The 22629-nt window shown below is 44.3% G+C and overlaps 1 protein-coding gene across 10 annotated transcripts in view; it reads right to left on the bottom strand.

The window, feature by feature from the left end:
* Positions 1 to 2942: 2942 nt before the first annotated feature.
* The window catches only part of syngap1b (synaptic Ras GTPase activating protein 1b), an 85643-nt gene continuing 65956 nt past the window's right edge, over positions 2943 to 22629 (bottom strand). For 7 of the 10 annotated variants that reach the window (XM_061777293.1, XM_061777292.1, XM_061777291.1 and 4 more), the window contains exons 18-21: positions 21908 to 22081; positions 21256 to 21467; positions 12734 to 12809; positions 4201 to 6291 (exon numbers count right to left, since the gene is read on the bottom strand). In XM_061777293.1, the coding sequence (XP_061633277.1) occupies positions 5992 to 6291; positions 12734 to 12809; positions 21256 to 21467; positions 21908 to 22081 (762 nt within the window). In that variant the 3' untranslated portion in view covers positions 4201 to 5991. Of the gene's footprint in view, positions 6292 to 9386; positions 9449 to 12733; positions 12810 to 21255; positions 21468 to 21907; positions 22082 to 22629 lie in introns of all 10 variants that reach the window. The other 3 variants (XM_061777294.1, XM_061777299.1, XM_061777295.1) reach the window with 2 other exon arrangements.

A 22629-nucleotide genomic window follows, 5' to 3' on the forward strand; every position in this document is an offset into this window, starting at 1 on the left:
GACAAAAAGCATCAGGATGAATTCTGAAGCGATTCGGGCAATGCGCTGATCTGCTCATATTCAGCCAAATGCTTCCGAACTCATCGGACGGCGTTTCGCAATGTGACCCGAAGCAACCAAAGAGTTTTTGAAGGCAAAGAAGTGGAATGTTATGCCAAGTCAATCACCTGACCCGAATCCGATTGAGCATGCATTTAAGTGGGGAAAAGGCCCCAAGCGACGACAAGCAGGAAGTGAAGACAGTTCTGGCAGAGCGTCTGCAGGGATGAAATTCAGCATCTGCTGATTCTTCATTCTTCATTTAATGTGGCTTCAACTACACTAATAATCGCTATATTTGGGTTATTGGTTGACGTCGATGACATCATTCTGTAACTTGTGTGGCGTATTTGACCAAGTAATGGGTACGGTAAAGCTAATGTTTTGGGTTTTTTTGTACTGTGGATCGGTGATATTCCTGCCACTCGGCAGCTGAGGAAAGTCACTAAAAAGTTACTCTAATCAAGTAATCGGTGAAGTTACGATGTTACTTTTCAGTAATCAGTAAAGTAACTGCGGCAACACTGCTAACGTCAGCGACGCGGTCCACGCTTCAGCACGTACGCGACAGCGAGGCGTTTGCAAGCGAGTGCCAGGAATTCAAAGTTTGATTTGGGATTGTTCACGGGTGCCTTGACTTTTGCGGCCTTGAAAAAGTGGGACTTTGCACACGAACAAACGGTTGTCATTCGTACACCGCTCGCCCGATTTGCATGTCAATACTCGCAAACGAAAGCTGGAAATCAGCAGTTAAAGCACGCGCTTCGTTCAATTCCAATCCATTGTGGCGGCGTTGACGAGAACCGGGACTATTCACGGCCCTGACCGGACGCTGCATATGTGACGATGACATGAATAATATCGGAGAATATGAAGTTTACGGGTCGCATCTTGTCATCCAACCTGCTGGGAAGGACTTTCGGGACGGACCACTTCTGGGTCTGCTGGGCCACCATCTGGACAGATCCAAGATCCAAATAAAGATGGCGGTGTATGGAAATAACTCGAAAATCAATTTTTGACAAATGCACTCGTTTGATTGGCATGTGAAATTGCCCAAATTGTCGGCGCCGCCGCTGGCCCGAAGCTCATCAGACGTCGTCCAATCAGTCAACGTCGGCGTGATGAAAACACCTGTGCGGACGACCTCGAGCCATCGAATGAAGGGCGACGGATCCCCTCAGGGGACAGACGGCTTTTCCCCTGCAATTTCGGAAATGACCCGTCTTTTTTTCTTCTTCTTTGCGACAACAACAAAGTTGCCGGTGACGTTTTCGCACCAACATCTCACATTTGTTTTGCGTCATGTGTTTATGACTGACACATTAGTTGTTATTTAGAATTGGGGAATAGTAAGTGTTCACGTGTTAGAAAATAATCCGACCGGTGACAAAAAAAAAAGCTCAACTTTGAAGTGATTCTACTGCCCACAACATTAGGTACACCGTCAATAATACATACGTTGTCAAATTAAGGTTTTAATAATCAAAAATGAGTGTTACTGTCTTGATATTGATATGTGTGATAGTCATCATATAATATTCATATCATGTCATATATTATGCATGTGCCTTTTTGTTGAATGTTTGTCATGTTTCAAATTAAAAAGGTTATTAGAGTAATTGAAAAACTTCATCAAGAATAAAAAGTAACCTTTCCACAAAACATTCTTAGATTCAAATTCAAAGTTAAATCAAAACATTTCATTACATTTGATCATTTTTTTGGTTTTTTATTTGTAGCCACAAAATAATTCTGTTAACTAAAAAACATGAAAACGACACGAAAGCAGAATTAATTAAGAATTTAATCATTTATTAATCAATTTATTTCATTTCTAGCGCCAGATTCATCCACCCGAAAAATATACATTTCCGGTGTATTCAAAAGAAAAGAAGAGGAAAAAGAAAAAAAAACAGAAAAAAATCAGAAGGATCACGAGGTCGTCGTCATCAACCGCACGTGCGCCGAACCACTCAATCAACAAAACCCAAATAATATCATCAATATTATTCATATTATTATTATTATTGTTATGACAGCAATAATGAAATCATCAGAACACCCACATTCATGTACAGCACTCTTCCAATAATATACACCAAAAAATATCCATTCTGTCCCAAAAAAAAAAAAACGACGAGAGAGGAGGCGTATGGTTGGGTGGGGCTTTATATGGCTTGTCAAAAGGGAGCACGGGGGGCGGGGAGGAGTAAATAAGGGAGTAAAGATCAGATAAGATAAGATAAGATAAGATAAGATAAGATAAGAGGGAGGCACACTTAGTTAGTATTATAAAAAAAAAAAAAAAAAAAAAAAAAGAAGCATTGGCACCAAAAATGAAAAAGATCCCAAATAATAACTAAATATCGTATATCAGTGTTGTCGGAATAAATATAGATCTCTGAACGACAACCCCACCACCAATCAAGTGGAAGCCAGAACTGATTATGGACAAATCAAAACGTTTGTATTTACAATCGAAAAAAAAAAAAAAAAAGAAAAAACGTTAGAAAAAAGTGTCACAAATGACCATTTTTTGACCGTGTTTTCACCACCACATCTTCATTAATCACCTTTATCGGTAGAAAGACAAGAAAAACATTAGAGAGCGTGGAGGGAGGGAGAAAAATAACTGTACACTCTGCATGTTATTACAAACAAACATGTACATAGCATATATTGTATATATATGTACACACACACACACACATTCATTCCGGCTGAGGAATTTTTCATTCTGAGCAGTCCGGGAATGGAGCGGGAATGTCGGAATTCCCGCAAGGAAAACGTCCAAAGTTCATCGAGGCGGAGTAGAAAACAGCAGTCCTAGCAGTTGTTTGTAAACAGAGAGCTCCATGGCGACGGCGTCATGTGCTAATTTTTGGGTGGGGGGGGGGGGGGGGGGGGGGGTCTTTGGGGACCGACACGCAATTTTGTCCCTTTTTTTGCGGGCGCTCATGTGGGCAAGATTGTCTCCGTAAAAGAAGAAAAAGAGAGATCCATCAATAAAAGAAACTCTCTGGAAGATTTCAAACGACGAGTCCATATATTAGCGTTAGCATAAGAGCAGGAGTAAGTCGTAGCTAGAAATAGAAAAAAGTGTCGGAAAAGTCCATGAAATAGCGACAAATCCTCCGTGGGCGATCATTTAAAAAGAGAGAAAGAGAGAGAGAGAGAATCATAATCATCAATGCTTTGAAAGTCAATCAACTTTAACCCTCCTGTTATGTTGCTGGGTCAATTTGACCCGAAAGTGTCAGAAAGGACAAAAAAAGGCCATTGTACATATTTGCTGAGGACGCTTAGTCATCCAAACGCAAGTTTCATACCCCCAAAAAAAAACAAAAAAACAACTTGAAATTTTTGCATTCTGGTGAAAACATTTCTATTTTTCAGGTCCTGCTCAAAACTCAAGTTAAAAAAAACGAGCGCATACACCAGTTTCGCTAATCGACATACAATTGGTTACACACGTCAATCATAACAGAACGCACAGAAAAGAAGTCTGCAATTTGGGTTGGAAGCGGCCATTTTGGACACATTTCACGGCTCGTACTCCGGCGGACTCCCACGAGCCCCAAACGAGCCCCAATCGGAAGCCAGCATCCGACAACGGTGTTGGTTGGGAGCAGCCATTTTGGGGACAAATTCAGCTTCCGACGCACACCAAATGTTTACCACCAAAACGTCTCAAGTTCCCGCGGCCTAAATTCAACAGGGAGTCCGGCATTTTGCTGCGAAACGGCCATTTTGCCGAGAAATTCCATGGAAAGGGGACTTGGAAAGTTTGAAAACAAAAAATGAGCCCCCGGGCACACGAAACTTTGTACACGCGAGCGTTATAACAGAACGCACCAAAAAGTCTCGAGGAGCCGTGCGCTAAATTCAACAGGGACTCCGCCATATTGGTGACTTGGTGACCTTTAAAAAGGGGTCCCTTTGACCCCCAACATAACATTAGGGTTAAGAGAGGTCAAGCACCTTGGAAATACAATACCCACAATGCACCTCCACTCCCTCAGGTTCAATCTTTTCCTGCATAGTCATGCACAAATGTCCTGTCACGCCAGCCCCCCAAAAAAGGCAAGGAGCCCGCCGCGGTTCCTCACATGGTCCGCTGGGCTTCCGGACCGTCCTCGCAGCGCACAGACCGGGACCAGTGGCCTGCGTTCTCCCTTTGTCAGCCAATAGCGTCGCGGGAAAGCGCGCGAGACATTTGGCCGTGCCAGCCCGCCGCGTGGCGCTGTTGGCGCATCAGCCAGTTAGCTTCCGCACTGTCCTCCACGAAGCTTTGCGAGTGGCTGAAGAAACACAGGGAGGGGGCGTGGCACGGGGGTCATTTCATGAAGCATCCTTCCCCAAAAACAAAAACTCCTCAATTTGTTTTGAGCTCCGTCCTAAGGATTGGTTACGTGAGTCGCTGAGGTGGTTTACGCTCAGCGGTGTCGTGTTGTGGCATGCCTCGGAGCCGAAGAACCGTTAGCAATTTTAGCAGCTGACCACAATTTGGGGTCGGGAGTGACACGGGCGGCGCTCGCCCGGGGCTCCAAATTTGGGGAGGGAGTGCTCAATTTCAAACTAACAAAAAAAACATTTGACATGAACAACATTTTTGATGGTATTGAAACAAATCCATTCTTGACTCCTTTTTGGCTCATCTGTGAATTGCGCAATAAGGACTACGGTGGCCCTTGGTGGTCAAAAAGATTCATCCGATGAGCCAAGGTCAATGGTGGGCGACCCACACTCCACTACCGAGCCAACCCCCAACCCCGTTTTGCCGGAGCGCCCCCTAGAGTGTGAAGCTCCAAACGACAAGCCAACGACACGATGAACATGGAACACGTTGGAACAAAACAGAGAAAAAGGACATTGGACATCCTGGGTTTTGTTTTTTTCAAAATAATAATCATTATTATGATTATATTTTGTTGGTGCTGCTTATAAAGTGTCCTAAAAAGTTTTTTTGTCTTTTTTTACACACTAAACCGAGAAATTAAAAAGGTGCCACAAACATCACCATCCTAGACACGCCCCCCCCCCCCCCCCCGGCGTATTCAATATTCCCTTTTTTTTTTAAACCTATCCTTTGTTATTTGTTTAACGTGTCCAATGCAAAAGTATTGCCTTTGGCACCATCTTGTGTCATCTCGGTGCCAAGGAACTATGTTGAAGTGAAGAGAGGTCAGGCCTGTAGCGCTGCTCAATATAAAAGTAGGGTTTTGGCACCATTTTGTGGCATCTTGGTGCCAAAGAACTACGCTGAAGTTAGCTGAAGAGCTCCATTTAGGTTGTGCGTAGCACTGTCTAATCTAAAAGCATTGCTTTGCTGCCATCTTGTGTCATCTCGGTGCCAAGGAACTATGTTGAAGTGAAGAGAGGAGCTTCATTTCATTTCATTTCATCAGGCTGTCGCACTGTGCAATATAAAACGAGTGGTTTTATAACACTTTTTTTTTTTTTTTTTTAAAGTGTAAATTGCTCGTGGATTTTGTGCACATTCTCGCAGTTGTGTGTCTCCACCGACGCAATATCGGTTTCAGTTGTCGTCAAGAAGAGGTGACAACGCGCTGGTGGGAAATCCAATTTGGCTCAGCGCCCCCTAAGGGCCGAGGCCGCCGCTGCCCAAAGCGAAGCAAATCAAGCAGATTTGTTTTCCAAGACAAAACAAGACACGTTTGACACGACAGGATTCACGACGACGACACAGAATGAACGCAAAAAGCGCGCCGGTCACGTACGCGCACATGCACGCACACACCAATTGCACCGTTTGTTGTTTAGCACCAGTTTGGGTTCTGATATTGAGAAGAGAAGAAAAGCTCGTCAGTCAGACAGCTGTCAGTCAAACGCGGACCAGGGGGGGTCTTACTGGCCGAGTTCAAGGCACTGAGGACCACTCAAGGGGTGCGAGACCTCCTGCAGGGAAACGCGTGTGTGCGTGTGTCGCTATCTTGTCCCGCAAGAGCGCAAAGTTGAAGAAAGCCCTTTTGGTTTTTTTTGTGTGCGCAGGAAAAATACTTTCAGAGCATCTCTCTCTCTCTCTCTCTCAGTGCTGCGTTTAACCCCGCTGCGACCCCCCCCCCCCCCCCCCCCCGGGGCCGTGTCAGGCGGTCCGGTCGCCACGGAGCTCTCCGCCGGCCGGTCGCAAGAGGAAGAAGAGACGCCGAGGAGGTGCCGAGGGCCGCTTCCTCCTTCGTGGCTTTTCACACCGGGGTCTGCTGAACCCAAGGAGGAAAGCTGGTTCTCCTATTGCCAGATAGACAGAGAGGGGAGAGGCGGGGGTCGGGGGTCGGGGGTCGGGGGGGGGGGCGTACAGGAGAAGGAGAAGAAGATGAGGAAGCCATTGGGTGAGCGATGAGAGGGAGGCGAGGGGGCGCGCCACACGGGAGGACGGAAACCAACGGGAAGAGCGGAAGTCAAAGAGGGGCCGTCCGGGTCGGGAACCGGCAGACGCGACCAAACGATGAAAGAGAGACAGGAAGAAAGAAGCGAGAGAGGGAAAGAGGACAAGAGTTACAAATGCCGATGGATGAGAAGAAGAACGAGCACAGCGACGCGTGATCGGAACCAGCAACAACAACAACAACAACAACAACGCGTGCGTGCGCGCGCGCGCTAACCCTAAGCCTTCCTTTCAATTATGTTTCCCTGTCACCTCTTTATAAATATGAGATTTCATCGAATGTTATTTCTCAACTTTCCCCTTTTAGTAGTTTCAACTCATATTCACAACATTTCTGCTGTTATAGCGTTCTAATCAATTGTAATAATTACTTATAATATTAGTTTTATTATTTTATTATTCACTTGTTTTTGTAACTTTTTCACATAGATTTTGATGTCATCTACTCACTATGATCGCTCGTGGCAAAAGTTTTATTTGAACAAAGATTATTCTTTCATTTGAATCAGATTCTTTATGTTTTTGTCCCCTTTTTTGAAATTTGACGTATTTAAAGTCATTCACTATTCACCTTTTTCCCTTTTTTTGTACTTTAAACTTGATTTCCTTTTCTTTCATTTCCCTCGCGGGTGGAGTAGCTTTGCAATCCTATTTCAGACAGATGTGCTCTGATAACCGCAGATAGCCTACATCAGCAGCAGCTATAAAAAGTCCACACACCCCTGTTCAAATGCAGGCTTTTGGTTATATACATGAATGAGACCCAGACAAATCAGGAATAGTCAGGAACACTTCAAATAGCGGCCAGTGTTAGGACAAAACCTCCAAGCTTCTGCTAGAAAGCAAAACACATGACAGGAAAAGCCTACTAGAACGTCTGACGCGAATTTGAACGTGGTTGGTTGATTCTGAACACAGCCACAGCCCCAATTATAAGAGGGTGTGCACACTTGTGCAACCACATTATCTTGGCTGTTTGGTTTGACTTCCCCTCTTTAAGAAATGAGAAAAAAATAATCTTTTGTTTGTTTGTGGCCAAACGATGTGGTAGTTCCCAAACTTGCACCCCCCCCCCCCCCCTTGCCTTATATACTTGGTATACGCGGCGCGGTCGTCGTCTAGAGGAAGACGGAAAAGTACTTGAAGGCGGGTTTAGGGCGGCCTCTGATACGCAGCAGCGGTGCGGGATGGAGGGGGAGGACGTGAGGGGAGGCGGGGGTTGGTTTGCGTACAGCGGAGAGAAGGACAAGCATCACAAAAAACAAAATCAATAAATGAAATCATCTGACGGCGTGATGGTGTGTGCGTGTTTGTGTGTCCATTGGCTTTAGCAACAGAAAACAACAGAGCAAATCAATTCCAAATATTCAAGTTTCTCTTCTCAATCAGAACCAAACCAACTCGGATGCCGGCAATTGTTGCTTTGTTTGTTTGTTTTTTCCTCAACACAACAAGCATTGCTTTTAATACCCGATGTGTGTTGGTGGGCGCACACATGCGTATTAAAGGCGACGCCGGACAAAGACACGCGCGGCGCTCGGCTGGCTTGGAATGTTTACTGACAAAACTTACCCAAGTAAGCTTCACACTCCGTGGGGGGGGGGGGGGGGGAGGGGTGGGGGGCGGGGGGCGGGGGGTCGCCGCTCTTTGTTTATTAGCACAAAAAAAAATTTTTATACGACTAAAAGTACAACACAAGAAGGTCACATGACTGCCGAACACACCCACACACAAGCGCACACACATAATGACATAAAAAGGACACAAAGACACGAAAACGTGTGCACGTCCATCAGTGTTCTCCAGGTTGAGGTCGGGGTCGGATGCGAAGATTCTGACTCCCTCATTCCTGACTTCCGAATGACTACGAAAGGGATTTTGATTTCGTAGACCCAGTTAGTCCACCGAAAGTCCTTTTACAAAGATTCGGGGGTCGGGAATGAGACTCGTTCCCGAGTCGCTTCGAGGAGATTCACCGCCGAATCAAGCGATTTTCCCCTCACGCTCAACCTAAATCAGCTATTTGATTTTTAAGTGATTGGACATTACAAAAACAAAAAGTGGTGTTGTATTAACACTGTACTCTATTACGAATCAGTCATGCTAGCAATGTAGCAGGCGTGGCTAACGTCGGCTTGTTAACAGTGCAAAAGCTAGCTTAGTATTGCTAAAATATTTTATATATATATATATATATATAATATTTATACAGTATATTTTAGGTCTCAAATGGATTCAATTCATTGATTTTTATATTAAATGAATATTAGAAAACAAATTTAATTAGCGTTTGGCCATTGCGTGAGAGTTCCAGTTCTTGTCCCTCACCTAACAAAGTGGATGCACAAATATTTGCGGTTGGGGATTCACAAATTCACCTATTTTCACATTTTTGGGGGGAGAACCTATCCCGTTTTTCTTGGAAACCACGCTTTGTGGTTATTTCTATCCGATCAGCTGCTTATTATTATTATTTTTTTTTATAGTAGAGCGTTAATTATACCCACATTTTCGTTATTGGCGGTCCCTAACCCTCGGCGTTCCACCATAAGTTCCACGTGACAACCCTCATAATCAAACCCTGGGTTGGATATTTGCATTTTTATGGTTCGATTTCAATAATTGTGGCAAACTTTCGTGACGTGGAGGGCTGGATCTCGCTCCCGGGCCCTGAGTTTGACACCTGGACCTTCCAAACTTTTTTCTTGTTGGTACAACTGACGTCCAGAAGTTTCTATGATGGGACTTTTTGAGAGGAATACACTGTGTGAGTGAGTGACAACAGGGACGCACACTGAGAACTGCAGGGTATGATGGAGAGAGAGAGCGAGAGAGAGAGAGAGAGAGAGAGAGACAGAGAGAGAGAGAGAAAGAGAGAGAGAGATAGAGAGAGAGAGAGAGACAGAGAGAAAGAGAGATTGTCGGCTGGGGTTATTACCTGGAGACTCGGGGTGGGACGGGGGCGAGACGAGGCTGCACTAGGATGGACTGACGCCTCCCCTAAGAGAAACCACCGTATCTCGTCAACAAGAGGAGAAAATACAAGGAGGAGGAGGAGGAGGAGGAGGAAGGCGCAAAACCAACAACACAACAATCACAGATGATGTCATCAGCGAAGTCAACACAAGACGACATGCCATGCACGAAGTGCGGCGCGGCGCGGCGCAGCCTCAACATGCGCTAACCGGTGGCCGACCGTTATGACCCAAAGATCTGCTCCACATGCTTTGGTCCCATTTAACAAGAAGAAACAACAACAGCAACACAACGAATGTCACACCCTGATAGAATGGGAGGAAATGTTCTTGAACTCAATCCTGATTTAAAATCAACTCGCAATGTGAATGTAAATAGGTCCAGGTTCACTTTTGCCTTGACTGGGGCACTATTTACACTGGAAATTGAGTTCACGTTCACCTTGAGCCGGATCCCGTTTCAAGTCAACTTTCAATCCGAAGTCACTATAGTTCGACATTTCCGTTGTACTAACTGAGGTGCCATTCGCATCTGAAGCGGCCCAGAAATGGAACTGGATTGTGTTTTCAAATCAAGTCACAAGATGAACTCAAAGTGGTCCAGGTTGAATTTCACCTCGTATCGACATTCTCTTGACTGAGGCACCATTCACACCTGAAGTGAACAGGATCGTGTTTCAAATCAACTTGAAATGGATCCCGTTACAAACCACCTTGTAATGTAAACACAAAGTAGTCCAGGTTGACTTTCACCTTGAGCTGGATCCTGTTTCGAAACAACTTTGAATGTAAAGGGCAAAGTGGTCCAGGTTGACTTTCACCTTGAGCTGGCTCCCGTTTCAAATCACCTTGTGATGTAAACACAATGTGGTACAGATTCACTTTCACCATTAGCTGGATCCTGTTTGAAAATCAACTTTCAGTGTGAAGGCAAAGTGATCCAGATTCACTTTAGTACAGTTTCCATTGCACTCACTTCGCTGCCATTCATATCTGTCGTAGTCCAGAAATGCAAGTGGATCCTGTCTGGATTCTGGAGATGTCAAACTTTCTATTTTTGAATCATCTCACTCGTTGAAATTGAAATCACTGCCGGCGTTACGTCTCCGCCGGAAACAACGGACCTCACGTAACATCTTTTCGACCGACATCCCAACTACGACAAGAAGGCTATTCCCCATTTCCCTTCTTTTCTCAATGTCTCTGCCTTTGGTCCAACGCCATCGAAGGGTTTGTTTACAAATGGCGCCATTTGCGGTTTTGCCACATGTGACTTACCCGTAAAAAGGTCTGTGACCGGGGAGTCGGGACAGAACGAATGATTCAGAAAGTAGCGACCGCGTCCGGAATCATTCGCTCATTCCTGACTCCCGAATGGCTACGACGAGATTTTGGGCAGTTTGCGCTTTTCCATTCATGCACAATATAAAACCTCACATATCACTTAAAGTTCACATGTGGTTACAATTGACGCCACACGTGGTAATAATATTGTAGCGCAGACTGCCAGGTGTGTTTATCTTGCCACTGTTTGAAATGGGAAATACAATCCCAAAAAAAATACAAACTTTTATTGAGGTTCTCGTACATGTTATACTCGGATTTGTCGCCGTAGTTGCTTACCTTCATTTGTATTTACGCCACGCCCCTCTCCGAGCACATCCAGCGTTGCTAGCGTGGATGCTACTTCTTCCTATCAAGCGGAGGCGCTGGTGGGCCACCTTGAGATTTTGTTTTTCACGGAGGTCCGCAAAGTTTGTTGTTTTTTTCTTTATCAGTAGCCGTCTGACCGTGCACGGCAGCCACATCCTCGACAATCTCGCCCTTTTTGGGCGGAAGCCGGCTTTCAGCGCTTCCTGGTAATCGAAAAGTACCTTTTGTCACACTGCCTTTTGAAATTTAAAGTCCCTGTCAAGTGAAGCTAAATAAGTCTGGTAAATTTGACACACTGCAGAGAAGAGTGTGATTAAAAACGCCGCCAAATTTAAATGATGAAAAAAAAAAAAAAAACTAAATAAAATAAATAAATAAAAACAGATGGTGGCAAATGTCTTATTTTGATGAAACACAAAGATAATCAGTCTGCTTTTCGTGGAGGAATATTTACAGTTGAGAGCCTGTAAGTTAAACCACACCTCAAAACGATGAATCGACTATCAAAATAGTTGTCGGTTCATTTGATAATCGATTAGTTGTCAACGACCTGATTCGTTGTTGCACCTCTGAAAATGAGACCACGAAAGCTCAAAATTGCTGAACTCACGCCCCGCTCAACTGTCATCACTCACTGAAAATACATCTGCTTAAAGCCTGCGGTGGTTGGAATATATGCCATCAGGTCATCGCGTCGGGCTTTTCCACATGGCAACAACGAGGCGCTCTTAAGTGGCCACGCCAGCCTGAAGCCTCTTTTAACACACTCACTGTCAAGTCCGGCTCAAAAAAGAAAACAAAAACAAAAACATTCCCTTCTCCTCACTCTTACGTCTTTCTCTGCATGACGTGCGGACACCCGCGGCAGACAACGAGGCACTCTAAAGCGGCGACACAAGCAGACTATCCGAAGGGAAGATGTATTTTTGGCGTTTAGACCTAGCTAGCTAGCTATCTGGATGTCACAATCGCACCGGATAACCGCTGACAAGAATGAAAGTGCGAACGTTCGCGCCCGGGACGAAATGCGTCGCTATGCGCCGTTTTAGCCACGGGCCAAAAATCTGGAAAACTGAAATGGAGAAAACAGTATGACTTTCAAAATTGAGTAGCGCGTATTTCTCAGTCTTTCAGCAATGCATTGGGTAGCAAATCTGGGAATTCACTTAACAGGGTCTTTATCTCTTGCACAGATTTCAACGACATTCGCCAACACCCCGCTCAATGAATCGGGCCTCTTCGGTAAGGCCGCCTTCATTCACAGCTGCGCTTTGAGCGACAGAAGTCCGGTCGGGAGCATCGGCGTAAATCGGAAGCACGCGCAAGTCCAGGCGGTTGAATCGGGAGGAGGGAATGAGTGAATGATTCCCAACACAGCCACAGTGAAGGAGGTTAACGAAACGGGGGGAATGAAACACGGGACGCGTGTGTGTCGGCCTCGCTCGGTGCGGTGTGTGCGAATAAGAAGTGGGCGGAGTCATGCTCGGCGGCCAAAACGGGAAAACGCATCTCCGCAGCGCCAGTGCACAAAAAGCCCAAAATCCAGGGAGCACGCACACGCAAAATGAACAAGAGCAGCCCACGCTGGGAAAGAGAAGAAGAAGAAGAAGGGAAAAAGAAAGAAGACGAGTCGGTGACAAGGCGGCAGCTCACAGACCTGATCTGGGAAAATCCTGGTTGTTTTTGGCTCAATGACGTGTCCTCCCCGAATCTCATCCTCCACGGCCATGAGTCTTGGTAGTAGAAGCGGGTAGAAGGGGTTGGGATAACAAAAGGAGAGGCAGCATTATGACGGGAGAAAAAGGAAACCATTGGAATTTCAAGCCGACATTTTAGGCTCACTGATTTTGAAAGCTTCGCCTCGGCTTGAGAACCTAAACGAGGGTCGGGAGCCGAATTTGAAACCGGAAAGGGCTGATGCGGAACCAGCCGACGTCGGGACGGGTTAAAGCGGCGGCGGACTCCTAATAGGAATACGGCAAAATCGGGTGAAACCGCACCAGGCGGATGAGTCCTTGGATACGTCAGCGACGACAGCCAATCAGAGTGATCGATCGTCACCAATGGCCGTTGCCAACTCAACGTTGAATCGGCCCGACCGTCGGCGTGACGTGTCGCGGCCTTAATTCTGGTTTGAAACCCTAACGTCAAACGTGAACTACAAAGGGATTTCCAGTCAACTTTTTAGCCCACAATATAAAAATCCCTATTTCGTGATTTCAGATTATTCGCCGAATCATTTAAGACAACTTTATATATACTGTATACTTGAAAATGCCACTACCGTGATTTGGAGTAGGTAACGACGAATGATTCTGAACGCAGCGATCATTCGCTCATTTCGTACTCCCAAATCACCACAAAGGGATATGCTAGTCATTTTTTTTAGGCAACAATTTAAACAAACAAACAAAAACAAAAAAAACCTATCTCGCGATTGCATAGTATGAAATAATCTGGTCTTTTGGGCCCAAAGACGTGTCCTTCCCGTATGTTATCCTCCCCAGCTATGCATCTTGGTGCTAGAAGTGGCGAGAAGAGGGTAGAAGGGGGGTTGGGCTGACAGAGGGAGAGGAAAAAAAAGTGACAGATGAACAGATTCATCAGGAAAAAAAAAAAAAACGTGGCAGGCGATGCCAATATTTTTCAAAGAACCAACTGTGGGGTTGCCGGATCAACAGCGTCCCCTGGGAATTGGTGCTCGCGGGTTTTAGAAAAATAAAATAAATAAATCCTTCATCTTAATCGTTTCAAAGATCCCGGAAAGCTGACGGATGCACTTTTCCCCCCCCTCCTCACTAATTCTCCGATTTTCCCAGGCCTGAAGATAATCCAAAGTGCCAGGGAAGGATTTGAATTTCAAGGGGTGAGAGGAAGGTTAGCACTAAAAACCAACCGGGGAAGTTTCTCAATCACCTCATGCAGGAGTTTTCATCTGGACTGAAAACTATCATCTTGTATTGAGATTGATTGACACCTGAAAGTGTGTCAGAAATGAAAACTGGATCCTGTTTCAAATGCATTTCTAATGTCAACGCAAAGTAGTACTAGTTCACTTTTGCATTGTACGTGTATTGCTCTTGACCGCTGTTGACTGAGGTCCTTTCTGAGCTTCAGTGGACCAGAATGAGAACTGGATCCTGTTCCAAATTAACTTGCAATGTTAATGCAAAGTGGTCCTGGTTCACTTTCGCCCTCTAGTGAGCGGTTCAGACCAGAAGTGGGTCAGAAATCAAACTGGATCTTGTTTCAAATTAATTTTCAATGTAAACACAAATTTTACTTTTCAGCTATTTTTTTTGACACTTTGTTGATTGAGACCCCTTAAGAACTTAAGTGGACCAAAAAGAGAACTGGATCACGGTTCAAATCAATTCAAAATGTGAACGCTAAGTGGTCCTGATTCACTTTCATCTTGCTTTGACTGAGTCACAGCTGGAGGAGACCAGAAAGAGAACTGGATCCTATTTCAAATCAAGTTTCAATGTAAATGCAAAGTAGTACCATTGTGGTGATTGAGGACCCTACAGAACTTATGAGGACCAGAAAGAGAGATGGATCCAGTTTCAAATGAACATGCAATGTGAATGAAAAGTGGTCCTGGTTCACTTTCATCTTGTACTGACTGATTCACACCTGAAGTGGTTTAGAAATTAAACTGGATCCTGTTTCAAATTGTTTTCAATGTAACCATGCTTTGATTGCCACTGTTTCAAATTGACTGGCAATGTGAACGCAAAGTGGTCCTGGTTCAATTTCACCTTGTATTGTCATTCCATTGAAAGCAGTCCATTTATAAGTGAACCAAAAAGAGAGCTGAATCCTGTTTCAAATCAATTTACAGTGTGAACGCAAAGTGGTCCTGGCTCACTTTCACCTTGAATTCACACCTGAAGTAAGTCAGAAATGAAACTGGATCCTGTTTCAAATCAGTTTTCAATGTAAATGCAAAGTTGTCCATGTTGACATTTGCCTTGACTTGCCATTGCGGATTGGAAATAGAAGTGGATCCTCTTTGATGAGAATGATGAATGGGAATGCAAAGGGCTCCAGGTTCACGTTATTATTACGTTATATTGAACTGACCAGGGACCATTTGGACCTGAAGTGGACGAGAAAGACAAACGTATTTTGTTTCAAATCAATTTGCAATGGGAATGCAAAGTGGCCAAGTTCATTTTTGCACTGTTTTCTTACTGTATCCATCGAGGCTCGTTTAGATTAAGTGGCTAGAAACAGAAATGGATCTGGTTATAAATCCATTTACAATGTGAACATAAATTGGTTCCGGTTCACTTCACTATTGAATTTGCCTCCATCAGACCAGAAGTGAATCACAAAGTGAAGTGGATTCTGTTTCAAATCAACCTGCAATGTGCACAGAATTAACTGATTCGCTTTTATGTCTGTTTACATTTTGACCACGGAGCTTGGTTCATTTAAATAGAAAGAAAGGAAAATATTATATGGAAAAGTGCCCTAAAACACAAAAATAAACTACTGAAAACGTTCAGTGTTAGAATGACTGAAGATTGAGAAGAATCGTCTTTTATTATAATATCACGGTACATCCAATTGGAATGAGGATTCAAATAAAGGAGCTGAGGAGAACAAAAAGGATGCTGTCCTTCAAATGTTCGCCACCTACAGGATCAGAGTGGAAGGGCATGTCCTTGGCCGAGGTCTGCATTTATATTTTACTCACACACACACACATAAATTCCAGTGAAGACACACAAAGTAAAGAAAACCAAAAAAATCCACAGGCGGAGTTTCAAACATGAGCGTTTGGATGTTTTATTGGAGAAACAGCGTTGAGACTTTTTGTTTTCACAAAAAAAGATAGAGAGAAAGAAAGAAGAAAGAAGTCATCAAGCAAGCACACAGAAAATGTCACTGAAAAGCGTTTTGACATGAGCGTAAAAAGGGCAATGATGCATATGGGTGACGTTTGTTACATGAAAAAAAAACAACCACAAAGTCATCATCATGAGCACTTTTCAAGTCGTGACGTCACAATGTCGGAAGACTTTGGCTACAGAGAAATAAGACAAGAGGATGTACATGGAAAGGGCCGCTTCATTAGGTACACCGGCCTCCCAATAACTATTAACAACAACAACAAAATAATGCATCAAACTGAGAGCTGCTTCTTAACGTTTCTATAGGACAGGGACAAATCATTAGGAACACCTCCCAGCATCGAGTACAGGATCGCACTGAGCGTCTACCTAATGTCGTGGCCTGAGTCGAAACCCTCGGCTGTTGCTCGGGGCAACAACCGCCACGCACGCATGCACACACACACATATACTATAGTCATATCATTTTCTCTTCAATAAATATTATGTGCAGTCTTTAAAAATTATTTCAAGTCACAAAAACTAGTTGGGCTTGTATGGATTATTGCGGCTAAAAAGTTGTCTATTGCAAAATTTCAATTGTTGCATATATATATATATATATATATATATATATATACACACACACACACACACACACATTTTATACAGTACTACTATTGTTATGGCTCCTGCATCACACACACACACACACACTTCAATATGTGCTATAGATTATGTCTTAAAAATAGATTATATCTGACTGCGACACAACAAACACCCTCCTTGATTCAACACTACACACTTGTATTTAATAGTCACTACTTATGATATGATAAATACTTATTCATCTTTATGTATAACTGCAAAAATGCAATTAAGGGTAACAGTGACCTCGTGAAACACAAGATATATTAAGGCCAAGAGGAAACGACAAGAAATCCTACAGACAGCTTTTGCCCTACTCGTTAATTACAGCGCTGTGAAAAAGGATTGTCCACCTTGTCAAATTCTTAGATTTCTGCATAGTTTCTGCCACTTTGCTGTTTAAGATCGTCAAACAAACGTAAATATCCGACTAAGATAACCCAAGTAAACATCAAATGCAGTTTTCAAATGGTAATTGTATTCATTAAGGGAAAAAAAATATTCAAAGCTACTTGGCCCCGTGTTAAAAAGTAAAATCCTGAATTCATTGCGGCCAATCACAATGTCAAGCCTGATTACCTCCAGACCGGTTCAATCAAGAAATCACTTGAACAGAATCTGTCCCGACAAAATCACCTCGGACAAAAAAAGCTGCAACAAAATGAACAATCCAAAGAAATTCCAGAACAGTCGAGAAATAAAGTCGTTGACATTTATCAGTCTGGAAAGGGTTACAGATTCATTTCTAAAGGTTTATGACTCCAGCAAACCACGGTGAAAGCCATTATCCACAAATGGAGGAAACATGGAACATTGGTGAAGCCTACAAAAATGGATCCAGGAGGTCACAAAGGAACCCAGGACAACATTTGAAGATCTGCAGGCGGCCTCTCTCGTGCCTCAGTTACGATTCATGACTCAACAATAAGGAATCCATGGCAGAGTTCCAAGGCCAAAACCACTGCTGACAAGACGAAAGTTGAACTTTTTGGAAAGTGTGTGTCTCGTTACATCTGGTGTAAATGAAGCACAGAAGTTCAGAAAAAGAACGTCATACCAACAGTCAAACATGGTGGTGGTAGTGTGATGGTCTGGGGCTGCTTTTCTCCTTCAGGACCTGGACGGCTTGGTGTGTTTGATGGAATCACGAATTCTGCTCTTCACTAGAAAATCCTGAAGATGAATGTTCGGCCATCAGTTCGCACTTGGGCTCTGCAGCAGGACAACCATTCAAAACACACCAGCTAGTAAAAGTGAAATCCAGTTAATGCCGAATTTAAAAAATCTGCAAGGAAGAGTGGGCCAAAATATCTCCACAGAGATGTGAAAGACTCATTGCCAGTTATAGGAAACGCTTGATTTCAGTTGTTGCTGCCAGTTACTAGGTTTAGGGGGCCAATAACCTTTTCACACGGGGCCAGTTGTATTCAACCGAATACAGTACACAGACAATGTTGAAACTGATAATGTTTGTTTTATTTTTACAAATATTCTTTCATTTTGGAATTTGATGCCTGCAAAATGTTGCTCAAGCTGGGACGGGGGCATGTTTCCCACTGTGTTACGTCACCGTTCCTTTGAGCAACACTCAAGCGTTTCGTGAGGACACTGAATGTTGAAGCTTTGACGGTGGACTTCTTTCCCATTCTTGCTTGATGCACAACTTCAGTTGCTTAACAGTCCGGGATCTCCGTTGTGGTATTTTGCGCTTCATAATGCGCCTGCAGACATGTTCAATGGGAGACAGGTCTGGACTGCTGGCAGGCCAGTCTAGTGCTCACAGTACTCACTCACTCCGCAGCCACACTATTGTAACACGTGCAGAATGTGGCTCGGCATTGTCTTGCTGAAATAAGCAGGGACGTCCCTGAAAAAGATGTCGCTTGGATGGCAGCATGTGTTGCTCCAAAACTCGTATGTACCTTTCAGCGTGAATGGTGTTTTCACCAATGTGCACGTTACCCATGCCATGGGCACTAACACACACCCACATCATCACAGATGCTGGCTTTTGAAGTTTGCGCTAATAACAATACGGCCGCCGCTTTTCCTCTTTGGCCCGGAGGACACCACATCAATGATTTCTAAAATCAATTTGAAATGTGGACTCGTCAGACCACAGCAGACTTTTCCACTTTGCTTCAGTCCATCTCAGATGAGCACAGGCCCAGAGAAGCTTCCGGGTGTTATTGATGTATGGCTTTTGCTTTGCCTCGGTAGAGTTTCAACTTGCATTTGTAAATATAGCGACCAAGTGTGTTTTCTGAAGTGTTCCTGAGCCCACGTGCAGGCAATATCCCGAACACGATGGCGGTTTTTAACGCAGTGCCGCCCGAGGGATCGAAGGTCACGGGCATTCGATATTGCTTTTCGGCCTGGCCGCTTACTTGCAGAGATTTCTCCAGATTCTCCGAAACATGTGTTCACCTGTGGAATATTCCCAACAGGTGTTTTTGGAGCGTTCCTCAACTTTACCAGTCTTTTGTTGCCTCTGTGCCAGCTTCTTGGGAATGTTTTACAGGCATCAAATTCAAAATGAACAAAATATCTGGATAAAAACAATCACATTTTTCACTTTGGACATTCAAATATTGAAATTGGGGTTTGTAAAATTGAAAAACTGCATTTTATGTTTACTTGTGATATGTTGCTCTGATATTGACATTTGTTTGATGATCTTAAACATTGAGGTGGGGGAAACTATGCAAAAAAAAAAAAAAAAACAAGAATTTGAGAAGGTGGCCAATACTTTTCACTGCACTGCAAATAAACACAATACAACAATACAAAAATATTGAACTTTATGGTCAAAATTTGCACTCTAAAGTCTGACTTCAAACATTTGAAATTTCAGATCAGAATTGCATACAAATTGATCGAAAATGATCGATGAGTTCTGTCTTGATGACAAAACAATAATAAGGTCACACTGAAAAAAGAACAAAAAAAAAAGCTTCACGTATGCTTCAGCTTTTTCGAGAATTGAGTCGCATTATATCAATGTTTTATTAGGAATAAAGTGTAATGTCATCATGCTTTTGGAGAAATGTATACTTTCTCAAAAAAAGACTAGATTTTTACAAGACTAATGTAGGATTGTATTGAGAAAATGTTTCTTTGGAAGAAAATAAATAAGATAATTTCATTTTTTTAAAAATATGGTAATATTAATAATAATAATAATAATAATAATAATATACTTTTTTTTTTTTTTAAAGTAAAACTATTTTTAAAACTGTAAATTTGGTAGATGTAATTAAGATTTAATGGAGAAAAAAGTTGCTGGAGAAGAAAAATGGTTATTGTATAAGAATAGGCAATTTCTATCCTTTTTGAGGAGGAAACAAAAACCAAAAATACATTTGGAGAAAATAGTCCATTTTGAAGACAATTCAATGAGCACTTTTGCGGCTCTATCCAAGGGCGCCGTCGCTCCCCATATTCCTTTCCAATGCTACATTGAGCAAGGACAAGCGCGACCGCTTGAGTGGATTTAACCCGCTCAAAGTCCAAACAAGGGAAAGGCTTTGGTTTCAACCAGTCTGCTGTTTTATTTGCATCTGTTTGGTTCCACAGAAAACGCCGAGGAAACTTTCACGAAGGCTCCTTCGCAGAGGAAAATGTGGAAACGGGAACAATGAAATCCGACTGGGAGGCATCCACACGTGCTACTGTAACTGGAAAAGTTGTGAAGAGTTCCTTAGCTGCATTCACACAGGAAACTGTGAGCTGCACTACGGCCAAAAAAGGTTGACGTTTCTGGATCAAGCTAAAATGCGCTTTAAGCGTTAACCGGGTCAATTTTGGATTGACCTTTTGAATGTCCGATTGTTTGAGTACTTTTTGCCCAAGGTGCAAAATGCATTTGCAAGGACGTCTACTTGTGTGCCTTTCTGTGACTCTTCCAGTCTCTGTCTCGCAACCTGCCGATGACACTCGAAACCAGGGGTGTCCAAACCTTCGTTGCATTCAGAAAAATGGAACGGTGCAAGGGCCACTATAAAATAACTTTCATTTAGGTATTCAACACACTCAAAGCAATCCGTCAAGCAATTACACGTTGTTCGGATATGTTTTTGCAAAACTGCCAAGTCACAGTTTTGTGTTAGGGGTGATCAAGCAAACGGTTGAGGGTTTTTTTGGGGTGCAGATTCGCCAATGCGCAGAGCAGCAGCTGACTGTCATCTTTTACGAGAGTAACTTGTAGTCAAGCTGACACATTTGAACCATCCCGCTCATTAACGGGATATGTTTACAAACTGAAACTTGATGCGGAGCAGGAAGCGGAGGAAAACATTTTTGCTTGTGAAATGAACTTGATTCACCGTCATGGAGAAATTTGATTGCTTTGTCTCTGGAAAAACGATACGAAACCAATTCATCCGTAACGCTAATAGTTGTGGTTGTCAGGGGCGTCGTACGTGGAGAATGTTTTTTTTTTTGTAAATGCGCAATGTTATTTGGAGTATATGCCGGGGGGCAGGCCGCAAATGGCCCCCGGGCCGTAGTTTGGACACCGCCGGCTCGCAGGTTTCGCTCCGGACCCGGCCCGAGTCCATTGGGTTACGAGCCTAATCACGGGAGGAAGTCAACTCCTAAGGCAAGGCACGTGCGCGGTCCGGTCCGTCCCCGCTTTCTCCGGCTCCGCAGCGCCCCCCGTGGCCGCGGGCCTACATCGCGAGCCGTTTACCTGTTGATGATGCCTTTGATCTGCGAGTCTTTCTCCAGCTGCTGCTGGCGCAGGCGCCGCTCGCTGTCCTCCAGCCGGTTCTGGTACTGGAGCAGGATCTTGTTGGTCTGCTGCTCCTGCGTCAGCATGCGGCGCTCGTACTCCTCCAGCTTCTTGTGCGACATCACCAGACGCTCCTTCAGGCAGTTGATCTCCTCCTCGTACTCGCGCACCTGCCGGACGACGGCAACTCTTTTTATGCACGACAACCTCACTCTCATCGGCTGACGCACACGTCACTCATCGCCCACCTTTTGAAAGGGAAGTAAACCTACAATTGCTTTTTTTCTTTGTGCAAGAATACGTCGGATGCGTGTGGAGCAAGAATAACAGACTACAGTAAACAGCTTTGACAGCACCAAAATTACGACAATGTAGTTTGATATACTTGAGTGCACCAAAAAAAAAAGAATCCTCTGACAGACTGGAACTCACCAAAAACCAAAAGAAAAAGTGCTCTGACTGCACCATAAATCGACATCCCATAAATCTGCTCTGACAGCAGCACAATGAAAACGATGCGGTTTGATGGATTTGAGCGCAGCGACAACAAACAGAAATGCGATCTGGCAGCACCAAAGGGCGACGAGAAGGCGGGCACGGCGAGACCCACCCTGTCCATGCGCGACTCGTCCATGCTCTTGGAGTACTCCTTGAGCTTGAAGTCCTCGCGGTCGATTCTCGAGCTCTCGATGTCGGCGGACAGGTGCGGCATGTTGGACACCCAGGCCACCGTCCGCTCATTGGCCGGCGTCGGCGGGTTGAGGCTCGAAGGCGCCTGCGAGCCCTGCGAGGAGAGACAACGTCAACGCCGGGAGCGGGAACCCGCGGAGGACATCCGATTATCTGCGAGAGACGAGCCGCAACGGCTGCGTGAACGTCGGTTCTGTCTGAGAGGGGCGAGCAAGTGAATCGGTTTGCCGCATTTGCCGCTACATTTTTAGTCGCTAACGTCGATCCGCTACGCATCTAATTATGTGAACGCGCAAAGCCGCGCCGGCCGCTGGAACGCGCACAGGATGGGCTTTTTGACGCAGAACCCCGCAAAATTTGCCAACTTCAGAGGTTGTGTCAGGTGGATCTGACCCGGGTGTTTGCCGCCTATCAGAGGCGGAAGTTGTGTTGAAAGGATATATCGTCACACATCTCATTATGTGAATGTGTGACGCCGCAACGGCCGTGTGAACACACATTTCGGTGAGCTGCAAGTCGCAGGAACGTGTGATCATCGCTTTACTGGTAACAAAATCATTGGCTTTCCAATGTTTTGACTGCAAACCTACTGCGTTGGAGGTTTAGCGCAATTACTTCTGCGGCACCTTCGTCATGAAGAAC

Source organism: Phyllopteryx taeniolatus, chromosome 6, assembly GCF_024500385.1.
Source record: "Phyllopteryx taeniolatus isolate TA_2022b chromosome 6, UOR_Ptae_1.2, whole genome shotgun sequence".
NCBI classification, from domain to species: Eukaryota; Metazoa; Chordata; class Actinopteri; order Syngnathiformes; family Syngnathidae; genus Phyllopteryx; species Phyllopteryx taeniolatus.